Source organism: Chlorocebus sabaeus, chromosome 20 (genome assembly GCF_047675955.1).
Source record: "Chlorocebus sabaeus isolate Y175 chromosome 20, mChlSab1.0.hap1, whole genome shotgun sequence".
Lineage (NCBI taxonomy): Eukaryota > Metazoa > Chordata > Mammalia > Primates > Cercopithecidae > Chlorocebus > Chlorocebus sabaeus.
The window spans coordinates 42,071,307-42,096,674 of record NC_132923.1 but is presented as its reverse complement, the minus strand read 5'-3'; the positions used below and the strand labels follow the sequence as shown (position 1 = coordinate 42,096,674).

Genomic DNA, 25,368 nt, shown 5'->3' with positions numbered 1-25,368 from the left:
GCACCCTTCCTTGAGGACGTGCCCCCATGCCAGTTTCTCTTTTGTTGACTCTGCTGCAAACACATCCCTTTTCTCTGGTATAACAAAACACTACAACAGTGCAAGATTCAGCCTCTCCAGCATCTGCGTTGATGACCAAAAAAAAGTAACAATAAACAAAACCAACCAAATAAACCAACCACTGGTCTGTTTTCCATAATTTCTCCAAAATGGCTATCATTTTTATGAGGCTATCAAGGGTTTGTTTCAGGCATTCTTCCTTAGGATGTGGTGTTACATAAAACAGTTCATGCTGGGAATTTTGTTGACAATGTTCAATTTCTTTTGTGCAAAGGAACAAAATGGACTTAAAATTTATTAATAGGTAGTGAACTGAGGCTGCTCATCTGAATGCTTGTTCAATTTCTTTGCGGAACCACTTCTGAGTAGGCGTGCCATCTGGTTGTTTTTCCTAGATGGTAACCGTGCCCCCTTCCACAGTGGGAAGCAAAAGTAGTTTTGTGGCCCAGTAGGTGCCAAGAACCTTTTTCATCTCTACTTAGAATCCTCTTTTACTACAGTTCAGAGAATAAGGCTGTTTTGCATTTGAATGGATAACTACATTCTAGAGATAATAAAGTCAACTCAATCCAGCCATGACTGACTGAGTCCACTGTGCAGTCACCCTCAAAAGCTATAAACCATGAGCTAGACCCAGTCCCTGCCCTCCAAGAGCTCTCGATCTAGCTTGCTTTTAATTGACCCTAGAGATCTCATTCCACTTGTATCTCTCTCCATTCTATATTGTTCCTTTACCTAATTTTCTTTCACTACAATCATCCCAAGAATGTTTCTTTTTTTTTTTTGAGACGGAGTCTCGCTCTGTTGCCCAGGCTGGAGCTTAGTGGCCGGATTTCGGCTCACTGCAAGCTCCGCCCTCCGCCTCCCAGGTTTACGCAATTCTCCTGCCTCAGCCTCCCGAGTAGCTGGGACTACAGGCGCCTGCCACCTCGCCCGGCTAGTTTTTTGTATTTTTTAGTAGAGACGGGGTTTCACCGTGTTAGCCAGGATGGTCTCGATCTCCTGACCTCGTGATCCGCCCATCTCGGCCTCCCAAAGTGCTGGGATTACAGGCTTGAGCCACCGCGCCCAGCCTATTTCTTTTTTTCTCATCTCCAATTAGTCAAACTACTGCCAATGGAAAGAAATCTCTCCAAGTCTGCAGTAGAGAGCATTATCTTTTTCCCTTCCCTGTAAGACCACATCCCTGCCCCCTGTCATGTGCCTTGTGGTGACTCCAGTAGGCAAAGTATTGTCAGGCTTGGTCACTTGCTTGGGGCAGCAGCATGTGAACAGAAGTGACAATGGGCCCGTACAGAACAGAAGAGTAGGAGATGGGCTTCAAGCTTGAAGCTGTGGTTGCCGGTTTCTACCAGTTTTTTGTTTTTCCCTCTGCCCTAACCTAATTAGGGGCTTCTCCATTGGTTTGCATGCTAGAATGAGAAGACAGTGAGAAGAGGTGCAGTCAGCCTACAGTCACCAAAATGTATTATAAGTGAAAAAGATACGTTGTTATAAGCCACTGACAATTTTGGTCATTTACTGTAGTAGAGCTAATACAAACACCAAATCATACATAAATAATAAATGGAAGATCGAATAAGTACAACAGTAACAATTCCCAGTCACCTTTATTTATATAAAAGTATATTAAATAAATTATCTCAATATATACAAATAGAACAATATTACCTATATAAATAGGAAATCCCCATATAGAAAACCCTTTAAAAAATTATATATACAATGTCAACCATAGAAGCTTTGAGTACCTTAAATCATAAACTCTGTAGTTTGTATAGTAGTCTTATAAAAATAGAGTTAGCTCTCAAATGTTTAATGCCACTTCAGTCAGTTAAAGTGCAGACTGTAAAGCATATTAGGAAGGTGCCCAGAATACTGACGTCTCCCGCACTTAACATATTCATACAAAGTCTGCCGATTGTTTTGAATTTCCAAATGTATTCCTGAAAAAAAAAAAGAACCTAAACACTATATTACAGATATATGTTAGAAAAGTCCTAGAAATTCACCCAATTTCCATTTTACTTTCCTACATGGATTGAAGTCAGCCTCTCAAAAGCTTTTTGGCTGGGCACAGTGGTTCACGCCTGTAATCCTAGCACTTTGGGAGGCCGAGGCGGGTGGATCACTTGAGGTCAGGAATTCAAGACCAGCCTGGTCGAGATGGTGAAACCCCATCTCTACTAAAAATACAAAAATTAGCTGGGCGTGGTGGCGGGTGCCTGTAATCCCAGTTACTCAGGAGACTGAGGCAGAGAATTGCTTGAACCCAAGAGACGGAGGGTGCAGTGAGTCGAGATCATGCCACTGCACTCCAGCCTGGGCAACAGAGCGAAACTCTATCTCAAAAAAAAAAAAAAAAAGAAAAAAGAAAAAAAGCTTTTCAAAAGTCCACCCAGGATTTTTTAAGGCATTTTCTCATTTGTTTTTGCTTGGATGACCTGGTTACTCCTTGAGTGTGGAATATATAATCTAAAGCATGTTATGTGCAAAAGGTGCCATAGTGTTAAAATTAAAACTTGGAATTGGTTGTAGTACCATTCGTTACATTTCAAAGTGACTAATGCTGATGTCAAAACCAGAATGCTAATGGTAATAATAGGTCATATCAAGAGCTTTTTTTGAACTCCATGGTCTTCATACTCCGAAATACTCATTTGTGTTTCCATGTATTCTATTCTCTTAAAAGTTCTCGGTCACAGTGCAATACAGCATGTGCAGTAGCTCCAACGGTGCTTCCTTTATGCAACATTCAGTGGGGAGTTCTCCTTCCAGCTCCGCCCCACTCTTGCCTTTCTACACTTGTGTAGAGATATAGCCAGGATGATGACAAGGATGATGACCACAAATACCACAGCTCCAATGATATAGAATATTTCTGAAAAATAAAGGGCATCTAGTCAAATTGGTGAGCTCAAATCCCATTTATCAGTGGGCAAAATTGAGGGCATAACCCCAAATTACACCATCCTATTTTTGTGCAATTTGAAATTTCTTTCTTTCACTCTTTCCACCACACTTAGATTAGGAAAGAATTTGTCAAACCCTGAACGTTTCAGAGTAATTGACAATGCTAAACACATTTAATGGGCATTTAATAAACTGAATAATGTGCAGTCCAGAAAAGATATGTAGTTGGAGGTAAGAACAACAGCTGGAAAGAAGTGCCTAAAAACGATGCCGAGATTGATGGCAATGATTATAGTAGAAGGTGAACCCTAAGTGCAAAGTGGGATATCCAAAGTGCTACCAGGATTCGGGTGAAGAAGAGATAGTAACTAGTTGGTGCAGTAGGAAGGCTTCCTGCTGGAAGGGGCATTTGAAATGCCTCTCCAAGATAGAGAAGGGCCAAGGAAGCAGAGAAGTGTGTGTGTGCACAAAAGGAGAGGCACTGGAATTAGAGCCAGGCTTTAGGACAATGACTGAAGGCTGTGGGTAGGATGGCCCAGAGGGAAGCAGGACCAGAGGCAAAGAGAAACCTCTCCCATCAGTGGCAATAAACAGGAGAGAACAGTTTATTTAACGTGTTTTAAAATGTTCAAATCTCATCTTCACCTGGAGCTAGGCCATCATTTCTTTTCTTTTTTTTTTTTTTTTTGAGATGGAGTCTCGCTCTGTCACCCAGACTGGAGTGCAGTGATGCAATCTCAGCTCACTTCAGCCTCCGCCTCCTAGATTCAAGCAATTCTCCTGCCTCACCCTCCTGAGTAGCTGGAACTACAGACACGTGCAACCATGCCCAGCTACTTTATGTATTTTTAGTAGAGCCGGAGTTTTATCATGTTGGCCAGGCTGGTCCCAAACTCCTGACCTCAAGAGATTTGCCAGCCTGGGCCTCCCAAAGTGCTGGGACTACAGGTGTGAGCGACCACACCCTGCATAAGCCATCGTTTCTATCCCCTGACTCTTTTCTTCACTGAAAGTACTCAGAATACTTTCCCCATAAGGCACGTCTAAATGCCCACAGCACTTCCGGTTAGGAATCGTTCCCCGAACAATGTGCCTGAGCTCCCAACATCTGCACACACGTGGACACACACGTGTCAGCCATATGCACACATGCATGTGGGTATATCTGATATACTCAATCCCTTCCCTTGATGGGTTAGACTCTATAGTCTCTGTGGCGACAGAGGGTACTCACAAATGTCTACCGGGTCCTGCTGCAGCTGGTCCAGAAGCTACCCCAGAATTAGAATTTAAGCATGAAAAAATGCCCAGGGAAATCTGTGACTTGATGCTAAATCCTAAACATAGTTTGTGTATCCAGGGTTCAGCAGAGGGCTTAGCACATGGTAGGTGCTCAAGAAAACCCTTGCTAACACAAGGGCTCAAACAACACAGAAGCATTTCTAAATGTCCAAAATCTTAAGAGGACCAAGAGCAAAATCAAAACCAAAACAAGCAACAACAAAAAAACCTCCAGGCAGTTTGTCTTCCTGAATATTTAACCAAGGAAGTACATCCGAGCCCTGAGGGTGGAGCTACTCCTCCAGGAGGCACTCACACCCCCACGCAAATGGCTGGCAGAGCCACTCACCTCTGAATTCCCCTTTCTTGTGGCCCATACACTCAACGGGGCTGTCTGTACTCTTCCGGTTAGCTGTTCTTCGGGAGGGAATCACTGCTTGAACACTGAAACAGTAGTTTTCTCCTTTATCCACATCAATCAAAAACTCATTAGTGTTTGTTTTGGCTGTTTTCTGTAAAAAGATAGAGTTCTTAATTCATCTGGGCTCAGAGTCAATTCTTTCCCCTTCCTTAAGTCACTGCAGAAGTAAAAACCTAGGTTCTAAGCAAAGCGTACATGAACATAGCTGACACGTGAAGGATTAGAAGTGACTTCGCTAATCAGTTTCCCCTGACCACTGCTAATAATGCCTTTTCCAAGACTGAGAAGATCCAATTTAGGCATATTGAGCCCTATTTAGCCCCTTTAGAAGATATCTGCAGTAAAAGAAAAAGGAAGGGAGTATTATGCATTGAACAAAAAACACATTTTGTGCCTGGGATCCTCAATAGAGGGAGAAATGTGAGTGTGGGGACCTTTAGAGATGGCCTGATCCAGCGGTTGACTGAGGAACCTGGGGCTCTGAGGGGGCCCTGCCCAGAGTCACAAGGTAATGGAGAGTCACAGGTAAGACCAGGCCTGTTGTCCATCCCTCCCCACAGTGGGTGCTCCCCCTTCTACTCTACCACCTTTTCAACAACCCTGTTCTGCTATTTTTGAATTGGGGAAGAAATGGGCTGTAAAACCCAAGTATCCACAATTTAAAATAGGTCATAAAAACAAATTAAAAAATGCTCACCTTTCCCGAACTTGAAGATTTCCAATAATAGAGTGTGTAAATTAAGTCCTTGCCAAAAACATCCCGGAGGCTTAGGAAAGTGTCGTTCCTTCTGACTAAAGTCCATTCATCTTGTACTGTCACATTCACTTTTGTTCCCACTTGTTCAAAACTCTGAATTGTCGGCTGTCCGAGGTTTGCTGACAAAGGAAATGAGCTTGGTTAGAACCAAAGAATTCTGTACAAAGTCAAATCCTGTTTCATTTTCATAACTGACAACTTAATTATCTCTCATAAAACATCTACATAGAACCAGCTCCCTGAGAGAAGCAGGCGTGGCGGCCCGGAGCTGAATCCTAAGACATTCTGTGGCAGTGCTGCCCAAGGGGAAGACAATGGAGCCTCAGATATCATTTTAAATTTTCTGGTAGTCACATTAGAAAAAGTAAAAAGGAACAGGTGAAATTAGTTTTCATAATACATTTTATTTAACCAAGGACAGTTGACCCCTGAACAACATGGGTTTGAACTCTGTGGATCCATTTATATGCAAATTTTTTTCAATAAAAGTTACACCAAGTGTGCCTGCCTCCTTCTACCTCCTCCACCTCTTCTCCTGCCATGGCCCTCCTCTTCCTCCTCTTCCTCCTCCTCCTTCTCCTCTTCCCCCTCCCCCTCAGCCTACTCAACATGAAGATGATGAGGATGAACACCTTTATGATGATCCACTTCTGCTTAATTAATAGTGAATATATTTTGTCTTCCTTATAATCGTCTTTTCTTTCTTTCTTTCTTTCTTTTTCTTTCTTTCTCTCTCTCTCTCTTTCTTTCTTCCTTCCTTCCTTTTTTTTTTTTTTTTTTTTTTTTTGACAGAGTCTAGTTCTGTCACCCAGGCTGGAGTGCAGTGGCACAATCTCAGTTCATTGCAACCTCCTCCACCTGGGTTGAAGTGATTCTCCTGCCTCAGCCTCCCGAGTAACTGGGATTACAGGCACCCACAACCATGCCCAGCTAATTTTTGTATTTTTAGTAGAGATGGGGTTCCACCATGTTGGCCAGGCTGGTCTTGAACTCCTGACCTCAAGTAATCCACCCGCCTTAGCATCCCAAAGTGCTGAGATTACAGGCGTGAGCCACCATGCCCAGCCTCTCTTCCTTATAATTTTCTTAATAACATTTTCTTTCCTCTAGCTTACTTTATTGTAAGAATACAGTATATAATGCACGTAACATATAAAATATGTGTTAATTGACTGTTTATCTTATTGGTAAGGCTCCAGTCAACGGTCAACTAATACACAGGCTATCAGTAGTTAAGTTTTTGGGGAGTTAAAAGTTATACTCGGATTTTCAACTGCACAGGGAGTCGGTGCCTCTCAGCCATGCATTGCTTGAGTCAACCGCATATATCTGGAATATAATCATTTTAACATGTAATCAATATTAAAAATTTTTGAGATATTCTATACTTCTTAAGTTCCAGTGTATACTTTATACTTACAGCATTAGCCATATTTCAAGTGGTCAACAGCCACATGTGGCTAGTGACAACTATATTGAACAGGGTGGTAGCATAAACTACAACATTTTAGGTCCAAAGAAATGTAGGGCTATGAGAAAGCCCAGGAAATGTCCTTGGTACCTCGAGAAGCCGATTTAACCACTGGGTCTCTACAATGGCTCAATTATCTCATATGCTTTGGTTAAATGACAGGAAAACATCAATTCACAGGCCAAATATGCATGTGCACATGCAAAACAAACATATAAAATATTTTCTATCTTGCACCAACAAAGGATTTGAAGTAGCTTACAAAAAAACTCAAGAACTATTAATATAAAAGAGAATCAGGAGGATGCCATTAACTAGGGGGGAAATGAATGTCAACCATGCCGCAGTCACCAGAGGGACTGCTGACGCCGCTACATTCTTGCCTGATGCCACAAGAGACACAGGCAGAAGCACCCAGGGGTCTGGAGGGTTTTGCGAATGGGGGCTCTGGGAAGGCAGTCACATTCACCTAGGGTCAGGCCCCCTATTTCAACCCTCAAAGTAGATAGCAGAGGAGGATGGTTGGTTGGTTGTCTGTCCACCCCTTCTCCGCACCTTTCCTACCTTGAGAAACTGTTCTCTCGCTGGGCCTAACACTAACACAACACCTTCATTCTAACCAGCTGGCCCTACAAGAGAAGCTCATGTCACTCTACTCAATGTGCTACACGCGTTTATCTGAAATGCCTAGATCAGAGCCACAGTTGTGGCAAAAGAATTTAAATCTCCTACCTGACAGGAATTCTCTTCATTCTCTTACTGGCTCCTAGGGCCAGCTTACAGGGGCAAAGGCTGAGGAGGAAAGTAGTTCACCTTCCCAAAAGCAGAACGAAGGTGACAGGCCGATGGCTGGGCAGGTGCTGGCACATCATGGAACTCAAATCACGGCCAAGTGATTGGAAAAGGTCAGCATAATTAGGCTAACGATGGGCTCAGAGGGAAGCCACGGACTTTCCTCATGTATTTATGACCATTTGGGAAAAATCCTCAACTGGGATTTTTGGTATGATAATGGGACAGAAAAATCAGGATATATGATACATATAGGGAAAAGCTAAAAGCCCGGCCTTGGTGGATTTCCTATCCCTACCCCCTTCCCTGGCCTGTCCTCTCCCAACACACATTCAGCTGGTTACTGAGGACCGTAACAGGGTCTGGGGACAGACTCGGGGAGAAAGTTACTTGATGACACTGTCATCAGCTCCAAAGTTCATATTCTGTGAACCTCCTACCACATCTGGAATGTGTGAAGAGGGCTGTGTTACATACCAGTTTCCAAGAAAAAAATAGTAAATATTTTTAATTTAGTAGTCCCTAAAGGTATAAGATCACAAGAATATTCAGACATTTATAACAAGAATGAACAGTGGTACAGCCCAAGCGACTTACTCTCCAGGTAAGGTGTGAACTCTGGGGAGTTCTCATATGGAGGCTCCTCAGTAGAACCTGTGCTCTCCACATGCCCTGCCGGGTAGGAGAAGACCCGTGCCAAGTACGTCTGCTTCACATCCTTCACAATCTCGTCAGTGAGGTCACACTCTGTGTCTGCTGTGTAAAAGCATTTGCTTTTCCAATCCCCTGACTTAGTACTAAAGAAAGAAAAGAAGGAAGAAAAATAAATGGAACATTACAATTTGCACTCAATGAGACAGACTGCTTCCTGGCTGTGGCGTTCTGTGCTAACATCAGGAGCCCTATGATCACTAATGATGCAGTTACTGTGCAAGCACTTTGCTTTTTTTTAAACATTGTTTTGTAGAGATGGGGTCTTGCTATGTTGCCCAGGCTGATCCTTCTGTTTTGGCCTCCCAAAGTGCTGAATTTACAGGTGTGAGTCATCATACCTAGCAACACTGAGCACTTGGGATGCATGTTTGAGTCCTCATAGCAACCCAGGGGATGGCTCTGTAATTTGCCCTGTTTTTACAAATGAGGCAACTGAGACAAAGTGAGATTGGGTGACTAGCTCAAAATCAGACAGCTGGACTTTGAACCAGATAGCTATTTGACTCGTGGATCTGTACTCTTAACCATTTTGTTAAATATCTTTCTTAGAATGTAGATGCTCTGTCACGGTTACAGGGCAGAAAGAGCAGTTTTCCATCAAGAGGAGGCAACTGAGACAAAGTGAGGTTGTTTACTATAGTCTACTTATTATATCAGATTACATTGTTTGTTATATAACGTTCTATATTCTATGTAAAATAGTCTACATAATAACATGTTATACATATATTCTCTCATGACCACTATTAATGCTATTATTAATCATTCATTGACTCCACTATATGCCAGGTACTCTACTGGACCGTTTACTCATGTTACTTCATTTGATATAATCCTTCCAAGAAGGTATTGGATCTTTCTTATCCGTGAGGACATTGAAGCTCACAGACACTAAGCAACTTGCAGAAGGTCACATACCTAACCAGTGGCAGAGCTGGGTCTGTTTGCCCCATTATACTACATGCCTCCCTTGCTTTTGCAAGATGCGAATCCATCCCAACCAAGATTACAGAATGACAGTACAGGTAGTATCTGTCTAACAAAGTCTGAAACTAAAAAACTAAAGACAGATCGTTCTTTTGTGAGATGTCATTGAAGGGTAAATGATTTAAAGGACTTCTAAAATGAAATTCTTCTAAATGACCAAAATAATAAGTGAAGTGTCACTGCAACTTGATTCACACACTTCTGTCCCATAGAAAGTGACAGTTATGCTGCTCTTCCCTTTGGCATTCCTGACTACCAGAGGCAGACCCATCGTTCAAGGCCAGGTCCCAACTCCACCTGCTCCAGGAATCTCCAGATCTCCCTGCTGAGCATTTACATCTCCCTCCCCTGTCCCCCAGCATGAGTTCCTCCATGATGCTGTTAATATGAACACAGTTGGCCTGGTACGAGGGGTGCGTGCCCTTGTGCGCTCTGTCAAGCAACAGGGCTGTAGGGTCTCGCTGACTATTAGATGGTTTGTATTTACAGGTTGAATTAATACATAATCTTGAGGAAAACGAGGCACCATGTGAATTCCATTGTCTAAATTCACACATAAAAGCCATAAATATATTTTCTTTAAAATCTGAACTAAGTAACCAGGCCAAAAGGATTTGGGTAAACACATTCTTTATCCTAAAGTGCACAAACTAAGATTGATATTGAAATATTTTGATTTCTATTTATTTAATTTTATGTGATAAAAGGAGAGAGGCTATTTTGTTCCAGAATGACCAAAATGTGTTTTATTATATCATTTCCATTTCAAAAAGCAAATGAGACTACACTGTTTCCTTTTTATCACTACAGCAAATAGTTGTTCAGATAACAGGAGAAAGTCTCCTAGGGCTTTCTATGTACCATAGAGATACAGTATTTGGTTCCTCCCAGCTCACAGTAGGGACCACGTACTCTACAGCAAAATTTAGCACAAGGATTTACACAGTACCATGGTAAGCAGTAACTGTGTAAACAGGTAATGAAGGGACAGTTCTGTAGAAAATCTCTCTGAATGCCATTAATAGCATTAACACTTTAAAAGCCTCCAAGGTTCCTTCAGGCATTGCAAAACCCTCTGATTTGGAATTCTGAGTTGACTAAAAAATTCAGTCACTAATTTGGTTGCAGGTTGTTTTCCGGAAGCTTTGTAAATTCAGCTTTAGAATTCAGAACATTTCTATGGAATGAATATCACAGGTGATGGTTTGTGCTAAGGCTTAAGCCAATAACATTTCCCAACCACCACTGAAAACTGTTAGCAAAGGTGAAAAATGCAGTTGGAGCTCAAAGTAGGGGCTTCTGCACAGCGGTAGTGTCCGGCGGCTGGAGCCAGGCTGCAGTAGTGAGAGCAGTGGGGAGGGAAGAGGGGCAGCTGCTAAAAATGCTAACTGTAGGGAGGGAAAAAAGGCAGGGAGGAAGCCCCACCGAGGAGATTCAGTGGGCAAGGCTTTCCTTCTTCCTCCTGCTTTGCGGCCTCCCATCAGACTGTAGCAGAGCCACCTAAGGGGTGTGTGGATACTGGGTAGACCTTGGTTCCAGACCTGACATGGGCACTTACCATCAGCGTAGTCATGAATATATCCCTCACTTTCCAGAGCAACAGTTTCCTCATCTGTAAAAATGACTGCTCTGGTCCTTTTTAACCAGGAATCTCATTTATTCCTGGGGTGGGTAAGAAGAGTGCACACTTCAGGTGCAGGCTGATGAAAAGCTCCCAGGCCCTCCAGCACAGCAGCAAGGGATTGTCCAGTCCCCAGGACCACCCTGAGCCGGCTGGCATCCCCCAAGCTGTAGCCCTGCACTCTGATGTTTGCAGATCAGGAGCTGTGCTCATTTAAATAACAGCAGCCTTATAAAGTTCAAGAACTTACAGTTAACAAAGGCTTATGTTTAAAAAGCAGGTGAATCATAAATATATTCCCACATGTCCCTCAAATATTAGATTGAATATATTTAGGAGGTAAGCATTCCTCTCAAAATCTAATTTTTACCATCTAGAAGGAAAGTGTTTACCAAGGTAAACTGCAGGCCCGTATCAGAGAAATTAATTACTAATTCTCAATTGGTGAAGTCTGAATTGACAAGTTTGACCAGAACTGTAATCATTATTTCAGGTCATGAAATTCCTTCGTCTTTCTCTCCGCGCCCCCACACATATCCACACATGCATGCACATTTGCAGGCAAGTTCTCCCTGCTGGTTTGGCAACTGCTATCATGAAGTTCATTTTGAAAAACAAGAACATTCACTTAAAATATCCATCGTATCTAGAAGTTGCATTCCTAATGCTGTAAAAAGCCTGGCACAAGCTAAAACAAAACAGAACAACAAAATACCTTTCGTTTTAGCTGGTGCTACTTTTGTACCTTTACATAATTAGCAATAAAATAATTTCCACAACAGCTATTCTCTATTTCAAAAGATCTCTACCAAGCCTCCTAGAACATTTCAAAAACCAAAAACTTGCCAAGAATATGGTGAAAACCATCAAGAAAGACATAACCTTTAGATTGAATATGCTAAATTATCGGCTCCTGGGGACAGCTGCCAATCAGAGTTGAGGCACCAAGAAGCAGAGCCACCCCAGACCCAGAGGGTACAGACAGCGGAGTATTTCTGCTCTGCCAGGCTCCGTGAGTCACACATTTGGCCTCCTCCACTGAGATCATGTATACTACCAAATTTCGATTCAGGGAGTCCAAAGATGAATGAATCAAACACTGCTTAAGGGCAATGCATACATTGGGATTCCTCCCCACCTCTTCCCTAAGGTGTTAGGCATGGTTCACAGTCTAGACAGCAACAGAAAAAGACATCAATGTTTAGATGAGATCAACTAATCTATCATGACCCAAAGCACACTTCAGTGCCTACTCAAGAAGGTTCACCTATCCACAGTTTATACTTCACTTAGGAACTCTCCCATCATTTCCAAAAACAATTAAAATGTTTTATCTGTTTAAGGTCTGGAAATGTTGCAGGCCTAATAGAGTATGACACTGGCCAGCGAATTGCCATGAATCCCTTCTTCTTTGTCATCTGTTAAATAATTTCATCCAGTAATCAGCTTTAAGAACATTAATGTTCAGCATAGGAGAGTAGAAACATCAAAACGCTTAATTTTCTTTTTTTGTACCTAGCTTACCTTATTTGAACAGTGTAGACTTGATTGATGGGTTTGGGTTCCCACTCCAAAATTGTCTTGAAATTAGTTGATTTCCAAGTTAAATTATATGCTGCCACAGTATTTGTAGTGCCTTTAAGCAACAGAGAAACAGCTATTATTACATGCACTTGTCAGCACTCGACTGTGTTGATGTATAAAACACCTTACCACCTGACATCACCATAAACCTCACTTTTTATTTTTCAGCAACAAAAGCTTCATTAGTGAATTATCAAGAGAAAAAGAATCTTCAAATTTTTTCTAGACCTAGAATTTCTTCATGACAAGATTCACCTTGTAATCCCAGGACACCGGCAAGGATCTTGACATTTTCGTTTGAAATTATTCATGGGCAAAGCCTTGTTATAACTTGACCAGGAAGAGCCCAGAGCCATCAGTGTGCCAGTCCAGGACTCAGCTCAGGAAGAGTCAGGTTCAGCCCGCCAGGAAGGGTTTTCAGTAAGTTATGGAAAAAAGGCAAATCCCACACGTGTGACAAGAGTTAGGACTGCATACAAATGAAAAAAGCCAAACTTCACTTTTTCCATTTTTATCTGAAATGTCTCTATCCTGAAACTTCCACGGAGACCCATGTTCGTGTGGCCTGTCACGCCGTCGGCTGTATTGGATCAGGATAATTTATTATGAAGGTGTGCTTTGCCAGTACGCAGCAGGTCCCAGTCTCTACGCCGTACCGAACACCGCGTAGAAATACGGGGCATGCACAACCTTGTACCTGCTCCAATCTAAGCAGCAATCCAGCCCGTTTGGATTGCCTCTACCCAAATCTAGAACAAAGATGGCCAGGAAAAGACCAGGGACGCTCTTTATTAAGGGAAGATGCACATATAATGAAAGATAATATCCAAACCTCTGCACGCCAACACGTGCAGACGCAAGCCCAAGTTCTATTATACTGAAGGTCGCAAATCACTGGGAAGCCCTTTCCCCCGAGTTAAAGCGGGAGCCAAAAGTCCGCTTATGCAACAACAGTCCAGTTACTTGGACACCCAGAGCAAAACTCTCTAGCAGAAGGGGCAGCGGGGTCTGGGGCGCCAACTCCCTCCCTGCAACTCCCGCCGGCGCCCAAGGGACTGGGTTCATTCAAGCCCGGCTGGGTGAACGCAGCCGAGTCCCATAGGCGCGGGGGGCAACATGGGCGCCCCAGGGAACCAGGACGAGCCCGCTGCCAGCCGGGACTGTCTCCTCCCTCCTGCGTGTGGCGCGCCCCGGGCTTCCAGGGGCCAGTGCCACTCACCTGAAGCGCCGGCCACCTGGGCGAAGACCCAGCCGAGCAGGAGCGTCCGAGCGACTGCGGTCTCGGGGCGCAGGACCCGGGGCCAGGCAGGGGTCTCCATGTCTACGAGTTGACCGCGATATCGAGCGGGTTCCGTGGCGCCCCGGAGGCTGGGGAGGTTGGGCTGCAGACGCCCTGGGCCGGCCAGAGGGAGTGCTAGGGGGTGCCGGGAGCCCGGAGTCTAGGTGAGCCGGTGCCCCGCGCGCTATAAAGGGCAGGCAGCCAGCTTTCCCGCGCCTCTGCCCGCCCCCGGCGCCCGCCCCCGCCGCTCCTCCTGACTCCCCGCCCCCGGCCTGGGTCACTCGCCGTCGCGGTGGGCGGCCCCCGGCGAGTCCACACCCCTGCCCCGCCTCCTCCCGGTAGGAAACTCCGGGACCCTGCAAGGGGTGACTCACCCCAGTGATTCAACCGCGCTGCCAAGCGCGGAGCTGCCCTGGGGGACGCAGGCGGGTCTAGGTGCGGCGGGGGCCCGGGTCCCCCAAGGCCCCCGGATTCACCCAGGCCCGCGACTCCGACGTGCAGCTTAGGTGGGCTGCAGGTCTATGGCAGGAAAGGGAGGGCGCCTTGGAAGGATTCTTCCCTTCCATTTGGTGATAAAGTGGGAGCGGCGGCATCTACAACCTTTAATAGAAAGCACGGGCTCTGGGCTCCGCTCGGGCAGCGGAGGGCATTTCCCAGGCGCTTTGCCCACCTGGGGCTGAGGCTCGGGACCTGCAGCGAAGTAAACGTGTGGCGGTGAGCAGGGCGCTCTCCCAGCCACGATGGCTTCTTCTACCCCACGAGGGTCAAGAATACCTGGCCTGCCCACCTCGCGGGGCCCTTAGTGGGTCGCACAGGAGAAAGGCGGTGAGAATGCCGGAGTCAGCCACGATGTGACCTGCTCGGCTCACAGGTCTGAGCGTTAGTTGACCCAGGCACCGCCCGGTACGACCACCAGAGATAGTGACTGAGGAAGAGCAGCCTCACATCTGGCAGTTTGCCTCTGGGAGAATTCCAGCGTGACATCTGCAGCTCTGTGGTTCCAGAGAGGATGGTTCTCACATGGAAGGAGACATCTGTGGGACTGAGTTCCACCCAAATGCAGAGAAACCAAAAATGAAATTGAAAAATGTAACCAGACTTGTGTGTCACTGGTTTTAAGCTTTGGTTTTTCTAAATTATTTTCTGGCTTCTCCTTCTGGGCTTTGCTGTAAAGTTGCCAGGCATGAGAACAACTCTTATTCTATTGAGTGGCATTTTAAGCCATCCTGTCAAAGGATCTCCTGTCGTTTTTATTATTATTACTCTATATTGCCTGCAAGACACGACTGGAGAATTCTTAGTGTAAGAATTGTTTGTTTCCTCTCTCTTTCTTTCCCACGTTTCCCCAGGGAAGTCAGTCTTGCATTTTAGTGCATACTAAATAAGTATTTCATATAGCTTGCCGAACCACTTGTTTTAACAGAATAAAACAGTGCAAAATTTTAATTTTCCCCCTTTGCCTGAACTGAAATAGCACATCCAGGTTTAGCCCTTGTGGACTTTCCTTCCTCCAAGCAGAAAGTTGCCCCTGCTGGTTTCCTCTTTGAGCTCTCTGCCAGCTCTGAAACCCACAAAATTTATATTTGCAAAACTAAGCCGTGCAAGCCTCTTTTCATGTAGACTCTAGCCTGAGTCATTTTCCCTAAGAGATCTTCAGCTCCACCTGGGATGGGATTCTTTGCTCTCTGGGATTGAAGGTAGCTAAAGAGAAATAGTTACACCTCAGGTTGGTTACAAGACCCAAGAAACTGTTGCAATTCCACTTGGAGTCACTGACTTTTCTGAAATCATATAGGGTTTTAAACAATGTCAAGATCAGCCATTTGATAAGAAAAATGTTTACCATTGGATTTTGATATAAAATGTGCCTTAAATATTGACAAATTAGATGAATATTTATTTTGTATATCCATTAAAATTGTCAGACAGGAAACAGAAGAATTCGTTGGGTGTCTGCACAGGCTTTTTAGGAAGTACAGAATTATGTTATTCAAGATTTTAAAATCTTAAAATCATTACTATTTTCAAGAAGAGGGAGGAAGAAAACATGGTAAATAATATTTCATTGTGAAATGCTTATCCCTGACTGATCTAACTGTGGCCAGATCTGTTTTTTAATGGTGCCAAACAGCAGTTGATTATAAAAAGTACATATCTAAAATTTCACTGTTGAAATGTGTTCACAAGAACAAATTGATTGTTAAAATTATTCCCTAACCTTAACACAATTTTTTTACTCCTGCCAGTAAAGTCAAGCTTAGCAGTTACCAACTCCCTCCTCCATGATCTATCTTGGAGGCTCTGAGAAGTTCAAAAAGTTACTAAACTATAACGATAATCTCTCTGGCTTGACCAGTCCTTTTCCGATTAGATTTTAGGATGTCAGAGGGTGGGAGAGGACCTCACAGACACTCTTTTACGGATGAGGACCCTGTGGCCGGCTGATCTGAGTAAACTGGCTTGCCTAACCATGCAGTGCAGATCTGGTCTTCTGACCCCAGGGGCTTTCCTTCCATCACCAGGCTTTCTCCTACTCCCAATGAAGGAAAGTAAGACCGGGTGGTAAATCCATCAAATGAGTGATTAATTAATCCATCCATAAGCACTCGAAAATGTTCTGCATGTACGAAAACTGCACAAAAGTACAAAACTGCACAGAAACTGCACACAAAGTATAGAAAATACTTGCAGTTTGGGGAACTCATTGTTCTTAGGCAGAAATATCCTGATGGTTAGTCCTTGAAATAAACAGACAAGGAGACATGTAGAAGAGTTTGAGTTCCCTTTGCATAACCGGTGATGAAATGTGGTTGATGAGAAGTCTGAAAATGACTGCGGAGATGTTTCAGCCCTTCCACTGTGCTTTTATAGTACTTGCTGCCAATTTTACCGACTCAATTTCCTTGAAAACTTTACTTAATCTCACTTGTGTGTTTACCTGTTAATCTTTCCTGTTGGATTGGGTTTTTTGTCTGTTTTTTTTCCTCTCTCAACCCTTTCCACAATTATCAGCACATAATAGGCGCTTAATACCTTTTGAGTCAATGAATACTTTATGAAACTATGCGTGCAGCCAAATATTTCACTGGTGTTCAAGAGATGAAATCTGTCACTGAAAACTCTCTTTCTAGGAGCCAGGCAGTGAGTGTTTCATAATGCTGAGATTGGTAAGAAAATACAAATCCATCATGACTGGGAAGGCACCACTCGACAGCAAGCTCTAGCAGTCTAATCAGTGATTAACTATCTCTGCACCACCAGAAAATCTCACCAGGAGGAGAGAGAGCTGAGAAGCAGAAACCAGATGCAGAAGTTTGGAAACTAGCTAGCATTTTTCCAAAAGACTAGATTCTACGGTGATTCAGAATATACTTCATCATGTGATGAGGTTGTTGATAGTTTTTCTTGCATACAAAGGCTGAATAACTTTTTAAAACAAATTCCTCAAAATATCTATTTCCCAGGGAAGACGCAGGTTAAGATATATGATAGCAAGCAGAATTGAGAATAATTCAGAGAAACTTATTTTATGCATGTGAAATGGTAAAAAGAGCAATGAAACCATTTTACCCAAAATTCAGGTAAAAGGCAAAGTATGAGAAAAGGCCAGAGGGAATTAGGAGTTAGTAGGAACACAGAGTTCTGGAGGAAAAGGAAAAAAGTGACTCAGCAGAACCTAAGAAACATCTGGCAGGGTATAGTTAGTCATGGGAAAATTGGCAGTCATGATTATGCATTTTGTGAAAATAGCGATATACTAGTTCAACAGTTCATTTAGATAAAAATTAAATAGTTGAAAGTCAGTATGATAAAATCTATTATCCTGGTCATTCAAAATACTTCTATCAACTGTCCAGAATAGCTTACAGGAAGCTTTACTAAATGAATTATCACATTGCGCCAGTATTCTGAAAAATATAACTTTAGAGAAAAACTTTCCAATTCAAGTCTTAGACTGGGATTGGTATTTTCAGCAGACATCTATTTTTACAAACTTAAAGCTTATCAAACTACCTGTCAACTTTTATTTTGATGAACAGTAAATATTATTTTTATTATCTACATAGAATCGTGACAAAATAGATAAATCATAAATATGAATTGTATTATTTTAGTAGCAAAAAGTCATTTAAAATGAAAACCCTTAACCTATGTTCTTATTAGTATAGTATTTATGTGACTTAAAATTGTGTATATGGTATCATTTACTTAAGCATCTCTTAATTCCTCATTTCTGTAACTCTTTATACCTGACAAATGCACTAAATTTGATGAACAGAAATTCATTCATTCAACAATTGCTTGAATGTCCACCAGATACTGGGTTCTTTGCTAGATTCTGGATGTATAGAGTAAAACAAAGAAGTCCCTTTCCTGTTAAACATATCCTCATTCCTACTTATGTCCAGATTTTATGTTTGTTTGTTTGCTTTTTGAGATGAAATTTCGCTCTTGTTGCCCAGGCTGTAGTGCAATGGTGCAATCTCGGCTCACTGCAACTCCACCTCCCGGGTTCAAGTGATTCTCTGGCCTCAGTCTCCCGAGTAGCTAGGATTACAGGCACGCACCACCATGCCTGGTTAATTTTGTATTTTTAGTCCAGACCGGTTTCTCCATGTTGGTCAGGCTGATCTTGAACTCCCGACCTCAGGTGATCCGCCTGCCTATGGCTCCCAAAGTGCCGGGATTACAGGTGTGAACCACCGCGCCCGGCAGATTTTATGGTTTGAATGATTTTCTGTCAGTATGTGAATTGGATATAAAACAATCTTAACAGTGTTGTTTATTTACAAATTTCATTCTGTCCTCCCCCCAAAAAGATATAGTTGTGTCATGATCAGTTCATCAAATAGGTATCTTTAACTGAAAAAACGACTTACAGGTTTAAAATATACATTCTCCGTCAGTTTGAATGTGTTGATGAACTCTCAAAGTTTTGAATATGGAAAAAACATGAAGCGCAACAAGAAAGACAACTTTATAAAAGGACAAGTCTAGCAGAAAAAGATAACCAACTAGGAGATTCCTCCGGTGAAGAAAAAAATACGTAAAACAATCAGCTTAAAAGCATGTGTGCAAGGTGTTTCATTGTTATCTTTATGTTTGTTTGTTGACATTTTATAGCCTAGTTAACAGATGCTCCAAATTTTGAGCCTATAACCCTTCCAATCCCTTGCTGCCTTTGATGGTGATGTTCCATCCTATTATTCCAACTCCACATTCAAGCAGCGCTCTCAAGACAGAGGTAATTCCTTAGTTAGCAAAGTTATTTTCACACTGGAAACATGTTTATAACGTTTGACTAGTTGTAATTGTCATCCTAAACCATCATTACTCTTTATGTTACAACATTTTAGCATCTCACAGTTCTAAATCAACTACTTCTATTCTCATGGTTATAAATCAAATACTTGTATTCCCTGCCATAAGGGGAATAACAGGTTGCTTTAGGCTCATTGTTTGTGTCCCCTCACACCCCCCCAAACAAATCCGTATGTTGAAATCCTAACCTCCAATGTGATGGTGTTAGGAGGTGGAGCCACAAGTAGGTGATTTGGTTGAGGATGGAGCCTTTGTGAATGGGGTTAGTGCCCTTATAAAAGAGCTTCGTCTTCCTCCCCGCCGTGTGAGGACATAGCAAGAAGATGATTCAGGAAGCTGAACCATATCTGCTGGAAACTTGATCTTGGACTTCCCAGCCTCCAGAACTGTGAGAAATAAATCTATGTTTGTTTAAGCCAGTTGAACTATGGTATTTTTTGTTATGGCAGCCTGAATGGACTAAGATACAGGACATGTACTATGGAGACAGCTATTAAAATGATCAAATTAAAACGATTGATCTTAGACCTGAACCTTATTTTAAGAATAGTGTTTACTTTGCATCTCCATTCATAATGGATTTGTTAACCAAGATCCTGCCTTATATGGGTTAATCAATACTTATTGAGGGATTACTATGTACAGGACAGTGTATCAGGAACTATGAGACCCTTTGGTAAAATGTCTTGCAACTAGTCAGGGAGAGGAGACAAATACATAAGCTTCCACAGGGGAAAGTGGCGGGAGTGATGTGGGATATAGTGCCACATCTCTTGCTAGTAGATTGGGAGCCCTGCGCTGGAAGAGACTGCTTTATCATTAGAGGTATCTACAGTGCTAGGAACAGTACCTGGCACACAGTAGGTCCTCTGTATTCATAAAGCTTTGTTTAAAGATATAGAAGATGTTCAGGACCTCTACAGAGAGAGTTTGGTTCTCACTGGGGTGATGAGAGAAGGTTGCCTAGAGGAAAGTAGTATTTAAGCTGTGTCTTAGTCCATTTAGTCTGCTCTAACAAAATAGATTGGGTAATTTATAAGTAACAGAAATAACAGTTCTGGCAGCTGGAAAGTCCAAGATGAAGGCACTGGAAGATTTGGTGTCTGGCAAGGGCTCACTCTTTGATTCATAGCTGGAAACTTGTTGTTGTATCCCCATGGTAGAAGGGACAAGGCAGCTCCCTTTAACCTCCTTTATAAGGGCACAAATCCCATGCATGAGAGCAGGGCCTCATGCATCACTGCATAAAAGGCCCCACCTTTTAATACGATCACATTGGGCATTAGGTTCCAATGTATGGATTTTAGGAGGAAACCAACATCAGACCATAGCAAACTGGACCACAGAGGAACAACAGAGAGGAGGAGGAGAGATTTAGTAAGAAAGAGGAGGTCATGGCCACTGAGAGTGAGCAGAAAACCAGTTATAGGTAGACTCTGGAGATAATGAAGATTCAATTCCAGACCATGGCAATAAACCAAGTATCACAAGAAAGCAACTCACACAAACTTTTTGGTTTCCTAGCACATGTAAAAGTTATGTTTATACTACACCATAGTCTACAAAGTATATAACAGCATTATGTCTGAAAAAGTACAGACCTTAATTTAACAATACTTTATTGCTAAAAAAAAACACTAAGAATCACCTGAGCCTTCAGCAAGTTGTACTTTCTTTGGTGGTGAAGGGTCTTGTCTTGATGTCGTTAGCTGCTGACTGATCAGGGTGGTGATTGCTGAAAATTAGGGTGGCCATGGCAATTTCTTAAAATAAGATGACATGAAGTTTGCCACGTTGATTTTTCCTTTCACAAAAGTTTTCATCACCCTATACTGAGGTTGCACACAATGTCTGTGTCTTCTGCTCTAGCCTATCGTCATGCAGGCAGGAATGTGTCTGCCTTGGTTTTCCACCAAAGGCCAGTACCTCTACATGCTTAGATGCTACAATCAAGCACTTTCCCCCCCACCCCCCCAAAAATGGATGCTAACAAAGACATAGACCTGACATGGTTCTGACAGGTTATGTCATGGTTATGGTTATGACAAAACCTTTCTGAGAATTCAGAAAATCTGCAAAATGGCTTTGTTTTGTCTTTTATTTCTTCTTAGCTGATGTCATGGTGTCAATGGAAAAGCAAATGATCATTTGGGAATATCCAGTGATCTCAGTACCAGTCTATTACTTGCTGCCAGTGAAATGGCCAAAAAATATTGTTCTAGCATCTTAGCATCTTATAGGTATTAACTTACTTAATGCTCACAACAACCTTATGAGAGGTAGGTGGAACTATACATTTTACAGATAGGCTACCTGAAGCCCAGAGAGGTTGAATAACTTGCCCAAAGTTGCACAGCTGGGAAATGGCTGAACTGGGATTTGAACACAAATAGTGGAGCTGCAAGGTGCACATCCACAACCTGTGATACTATGTGGCCTCTCCTCAGTCATGACACTAACGCATGCATACTTCCCATGAAAGTTCAGTGAAAACCACTGCACTGATTCAAGTCCCTTTTTCCTCTTTCCCCTGTATTCTCTACCTGGTGAAGTTGACCCTCTATGACGCACCTGGCTTCAAAATATGGGGACTTTCCAAAAGAAAACTAAGCCGAAACCTGGCCCAAGTCAAGAACAAAGGGATCTTTCTTTTGCTTTGTTTCCAACTCATTTCATTCACATCTAGATTGCTTTCCTCTCCAAAACAGGAAAAAGGAAGCTATCTCTGAAAATGGCTTATTTACCCTGACAATATGAGATAAATGCTCCTCAGCATCTTATTATTTATTAAAAAAACATGGGTCATGATTACAACTCATAAATGTTAGGAAAGCCTTTTCTGACCTACTTCTTGCTTACGGCATCATTGAGCTGATGAGTTAGATTAGTCCATAATCACTTTCGCTTATCTATCAGCCATTCCACGGCCCTTTTCTCGCCTATGAATTAATGTCGTGTTTATCACTGTGATACAGACATCCAGGCTCAGGCTGGAATTTGTTGTGCAGTCACTTCTATTTCCCTGGACTATTTGTGCAGTGATTTCTCCCTACTTGAGAGTCCCATAGGGAGCCTCTGCAGATGAGCTCCCTCCTGTGGGATGTAGGGTGGTCTCCACTCTGACCTGACTCCTCTGTGATCAGTCACTTCCCCAAATCTAATCTAGGTTGCCTGGTACCAGCTTCAGAGCCTGCCTCTGGGACAAGGTTAGGTGATACCAGTGCCTGGGTGTCACCTAGAAAAATGTCGGCATCTGCAGAACCCACGACTGAGGCTGATCCCGGGAAAAATCACCTTGTGCCCTTTTCCTCCCTCCTATCAGAAACATCTTTATCATTTGGCAATCAGGTTACAATAATCATTACAAGCAGCCATTAAGGAAAAAACCCATGGGTGCAATGGTAGCTGATTGAGACGGTGCTTGTGTGTGTGTGTGTGGTGTGTGTGTGTGTGTGTGTTAGGGAGCTGTTGGGGAAGGTGGGGATAATTTTATTTTTATAATGAAGAGGGTTTGGAATTGATTGTGTAGGCATGAACCACAAACACCCACCAGCTCTCTCCTAATATCCCATGAATGGTAAAGGAGAGCTTGGGACCCATACGTGAGAAAGTCATTTTGCTTCTGTCTTTATAGGGCAGAAAGGTCATGCTATAACTGGAGCTATTACCCCGGTGATAACAAGAAATACCAACAGATTCTGAGTCCCAGCTACTTTTTAGCTGAGTAGGGTAGGAATGGTTTCTCACAGTCTCATACAGGGATGAGTTACAATAACAATAGGTGTGCCAGAGCTGCTATCTCTGTGGTTCTGTTTCACAGAGAATTCCACCCATTCTAAATTACCAAAGAGAACTTCTTCCTCCATTGCAGTTTCAGCTCCAGCTGCTACATTCTTTCTTGATAGTATCTGATGTCTGGCCCTGCTTTGGTCTCTGCCTTTTGTATGCTGTATCCAATGTGGGCCTCCTGAAAATCTGATCCCCAGATATCTGATCCAGGCCTTTCTTGTTGCTAGAGAAGTGTGCATGCTGGCTCTTGGCTTTCTTATGTGCTCGTGACCTGTTGGGCAGAGCACTAAATAAATATTCTCCAGTCAGCATTTCAAAGAGAAGATTAGGAACAAGTTAAGCCTTTAGTTAAATGGTTCAGTTAATCCAGGAGCAAAGCACACTGAGGTTTGAGGCCATGTGAAATAGCTGACGTCTTAAAATGAAATATAAGCATGGAAAAGTGGCACACACGCCTTCCACGAAGGGAAGGAAATGTGAATGCATGCTGCTCATATGTGTCTAGCCATTTGTTTTTCCTGGGGTTTAGCTGTACTCTCTGTAAAAATGGGGCAATGGGCCTGTGGTCTGGATCTCATATTTTATGATTTGCTACTTAAAGACTTGAACATTTGGGCCAGAGTTGATTATCATAGCTGACCTATGCCAGTTATATTGAATAATTACTATTTCTAATTTTATTTTAAAGTTTTAATTGACATTTATCTGCTTCTAATAATTGTAGTTCATAGTTTCTGTGAACCTACTTTCCAAACTGACGTTGTTCAAAGCATCCAGTATTTCCAGATATAAACTGGTTGTGAGAGTTTAACACCAAAACCAGACTGATTGTTTCTTTTCACAGGAATTGACTCAGATATTAGAGGCCATTTGTTTGTGGATCTGTTTGCTTTAGTTCAGCATTGACACATGCAGTAATTATGGTTACTGTGGTCTTAGCACTGTCCATCATCACTAAGACTCGTCCATACAGTCGGCACCCAGTGAATGCTCAGCTCTCAGGGGTGGACAATCTCACCAGGCACACGGGTAGGGCAATCACACACCCAGACAGGGTAGGTGATGCCCAAAGGAGATGACTGGGTGAAAATGGGTTGCATGACAGGCTCTGCACCTGCTATCAGTGTTCATCACTTTCCGTACTCAGCAGGGATGTGCTGTTCTGGGAAGGGCTTTGGGGAGGAGAGAACTAAATAGGGACAGGTGAGAGAGTAAGGCACGAAGCAGTTTTCTGGGATTCTTCTATTGCCTATAATAGCCCCCCGGACAAACTCACTGAATTTCCCCTTCAACTAATAGCTTCTGACCTCTCGATTCTTCAAAGCCTTCTTGATGATAATGGACAAGTATTGGTGGTTTCCCTCAGCACCCACTTTCTAATCCTCCCACCTTCCCTAAGCACCTGCCTCAATGAGTAGGTTTCCCTTTGCCTGAACACTTCACAAAGAAACCATTGTTTTACCAGCATTGATGAGTATTCTACCTCGGGTATTATTGTTTAGTCACTGATAACATCCTGAATATTTTGAGTGCTTGTCATGCACTAGGCATCTCTAATTTACTGCTCGTGAAAACCCTGGGAAGCAGACGCCATAACCTTCCCCATTTTACCCTTGAGAAAGCTGGGGCTAAAAGTGGCTAATGTAATTTGCTCAAGATCACACATTGGGGTGTGGTAGAGCCGGGGCCCAAAGCAGGTTGTTTGGCTCCAGAGTGTGTGCACTTGACCACGACCCAGCCGGTGAGCACCCTACCCAGCACTCACTCTACGTCGGCACAGAGTGAGATTCTGTGACGGCATCAGAAGAACAAGCTGTTCCTCCTGCCCTAGAGGGGGCCTAGGGAGGGGAAGGCAGAAATCTGCGCTACAAGAGGACACAGTGCCAGGTCCATGACACAGGGAGAACAAGAGTGCTGCAGGGGCCTGAGAAAAGAGTTGACAATTCTGGGTTCGAATTATTTTCTCTTTCAATTCACCTGGCTAACATGAATTATTATATATTAAAACAACGATTCAGACTGAAAACTGGGGGAAAAGTGCCTTTTACACCCACACAAAATGGATGTAGGGCTTCAAAGAAAATTTGAGAGTCCGTTTTCTCATTTGCATTCCCCGAATATTTGGATGCCTCTTTGTTCACTTTTGTTTTTTCTCTTACTGTTAATTCTCTTCAAGGGTGAATTTAGCTTTTTTTAGCAGTTTACTTCGTTCCTTCCCAAGGTGTTAATGTTGATGTAAAATCTTTTGATTAACTCTGAGGAGGAAGAACAGTCCCTTAAGTTGATCTGCCCCTCCCACACCTGTTAAACTGATCTAGCTTAATGAAACCAGTCAAATAATCAGGCAAACCCCACATCCTCCCAGCCCTCAAGTTCA

At 43.0% G+C, this 25,368-nt stretch overlaps 1 protein-coding gene across 2 annotated transcripts; it reads right to left on the bottom strand.

Annotated features, from left to right (window-relative positions):
* Window positions 1–1,646: 1,646 nt before the first annotated feature.
* On the bottom strand, window positions 1,647–14,042 carry F3 (coagulation factor III, tissue factor). Of its 2 annotated transcripts, XM_007977899.3 has the most exons (6): window positions 13,821–14,042; window positions 12,542–12,653; window positions 8,293–8,492; window positions 5,373–5,551; window positions 4,604–4,766; window positions 1,647–2,941 (listed from the first exon to the last, which is right to left on the bottom strand). In XM_007977899.3, the coding sequence occupies exons 1-6, from the start codon at window positions 13,918–13,920 to the stop codon at window positions 2,805–2,807; spliced, it is 891 nt and encodes a 296-aa protein (XP_007976090.2). In that variant the 5' UTR covers window positions 13,921–14,042; the 3' UTR covers window positions 1,647–2,804. The 2 variants fall into 2 exon arrangements, with proteins under 2 accessions (XP_007976090.2, XP_037859186.1); XM_038003258.2 differs by lacking the exon at window positions 4,604–4,766 and having other exon boundaries at window positions 2,799–2,941.
* Window positions 14,043–25,368: the final 11,326 nt, after the last annotated feature.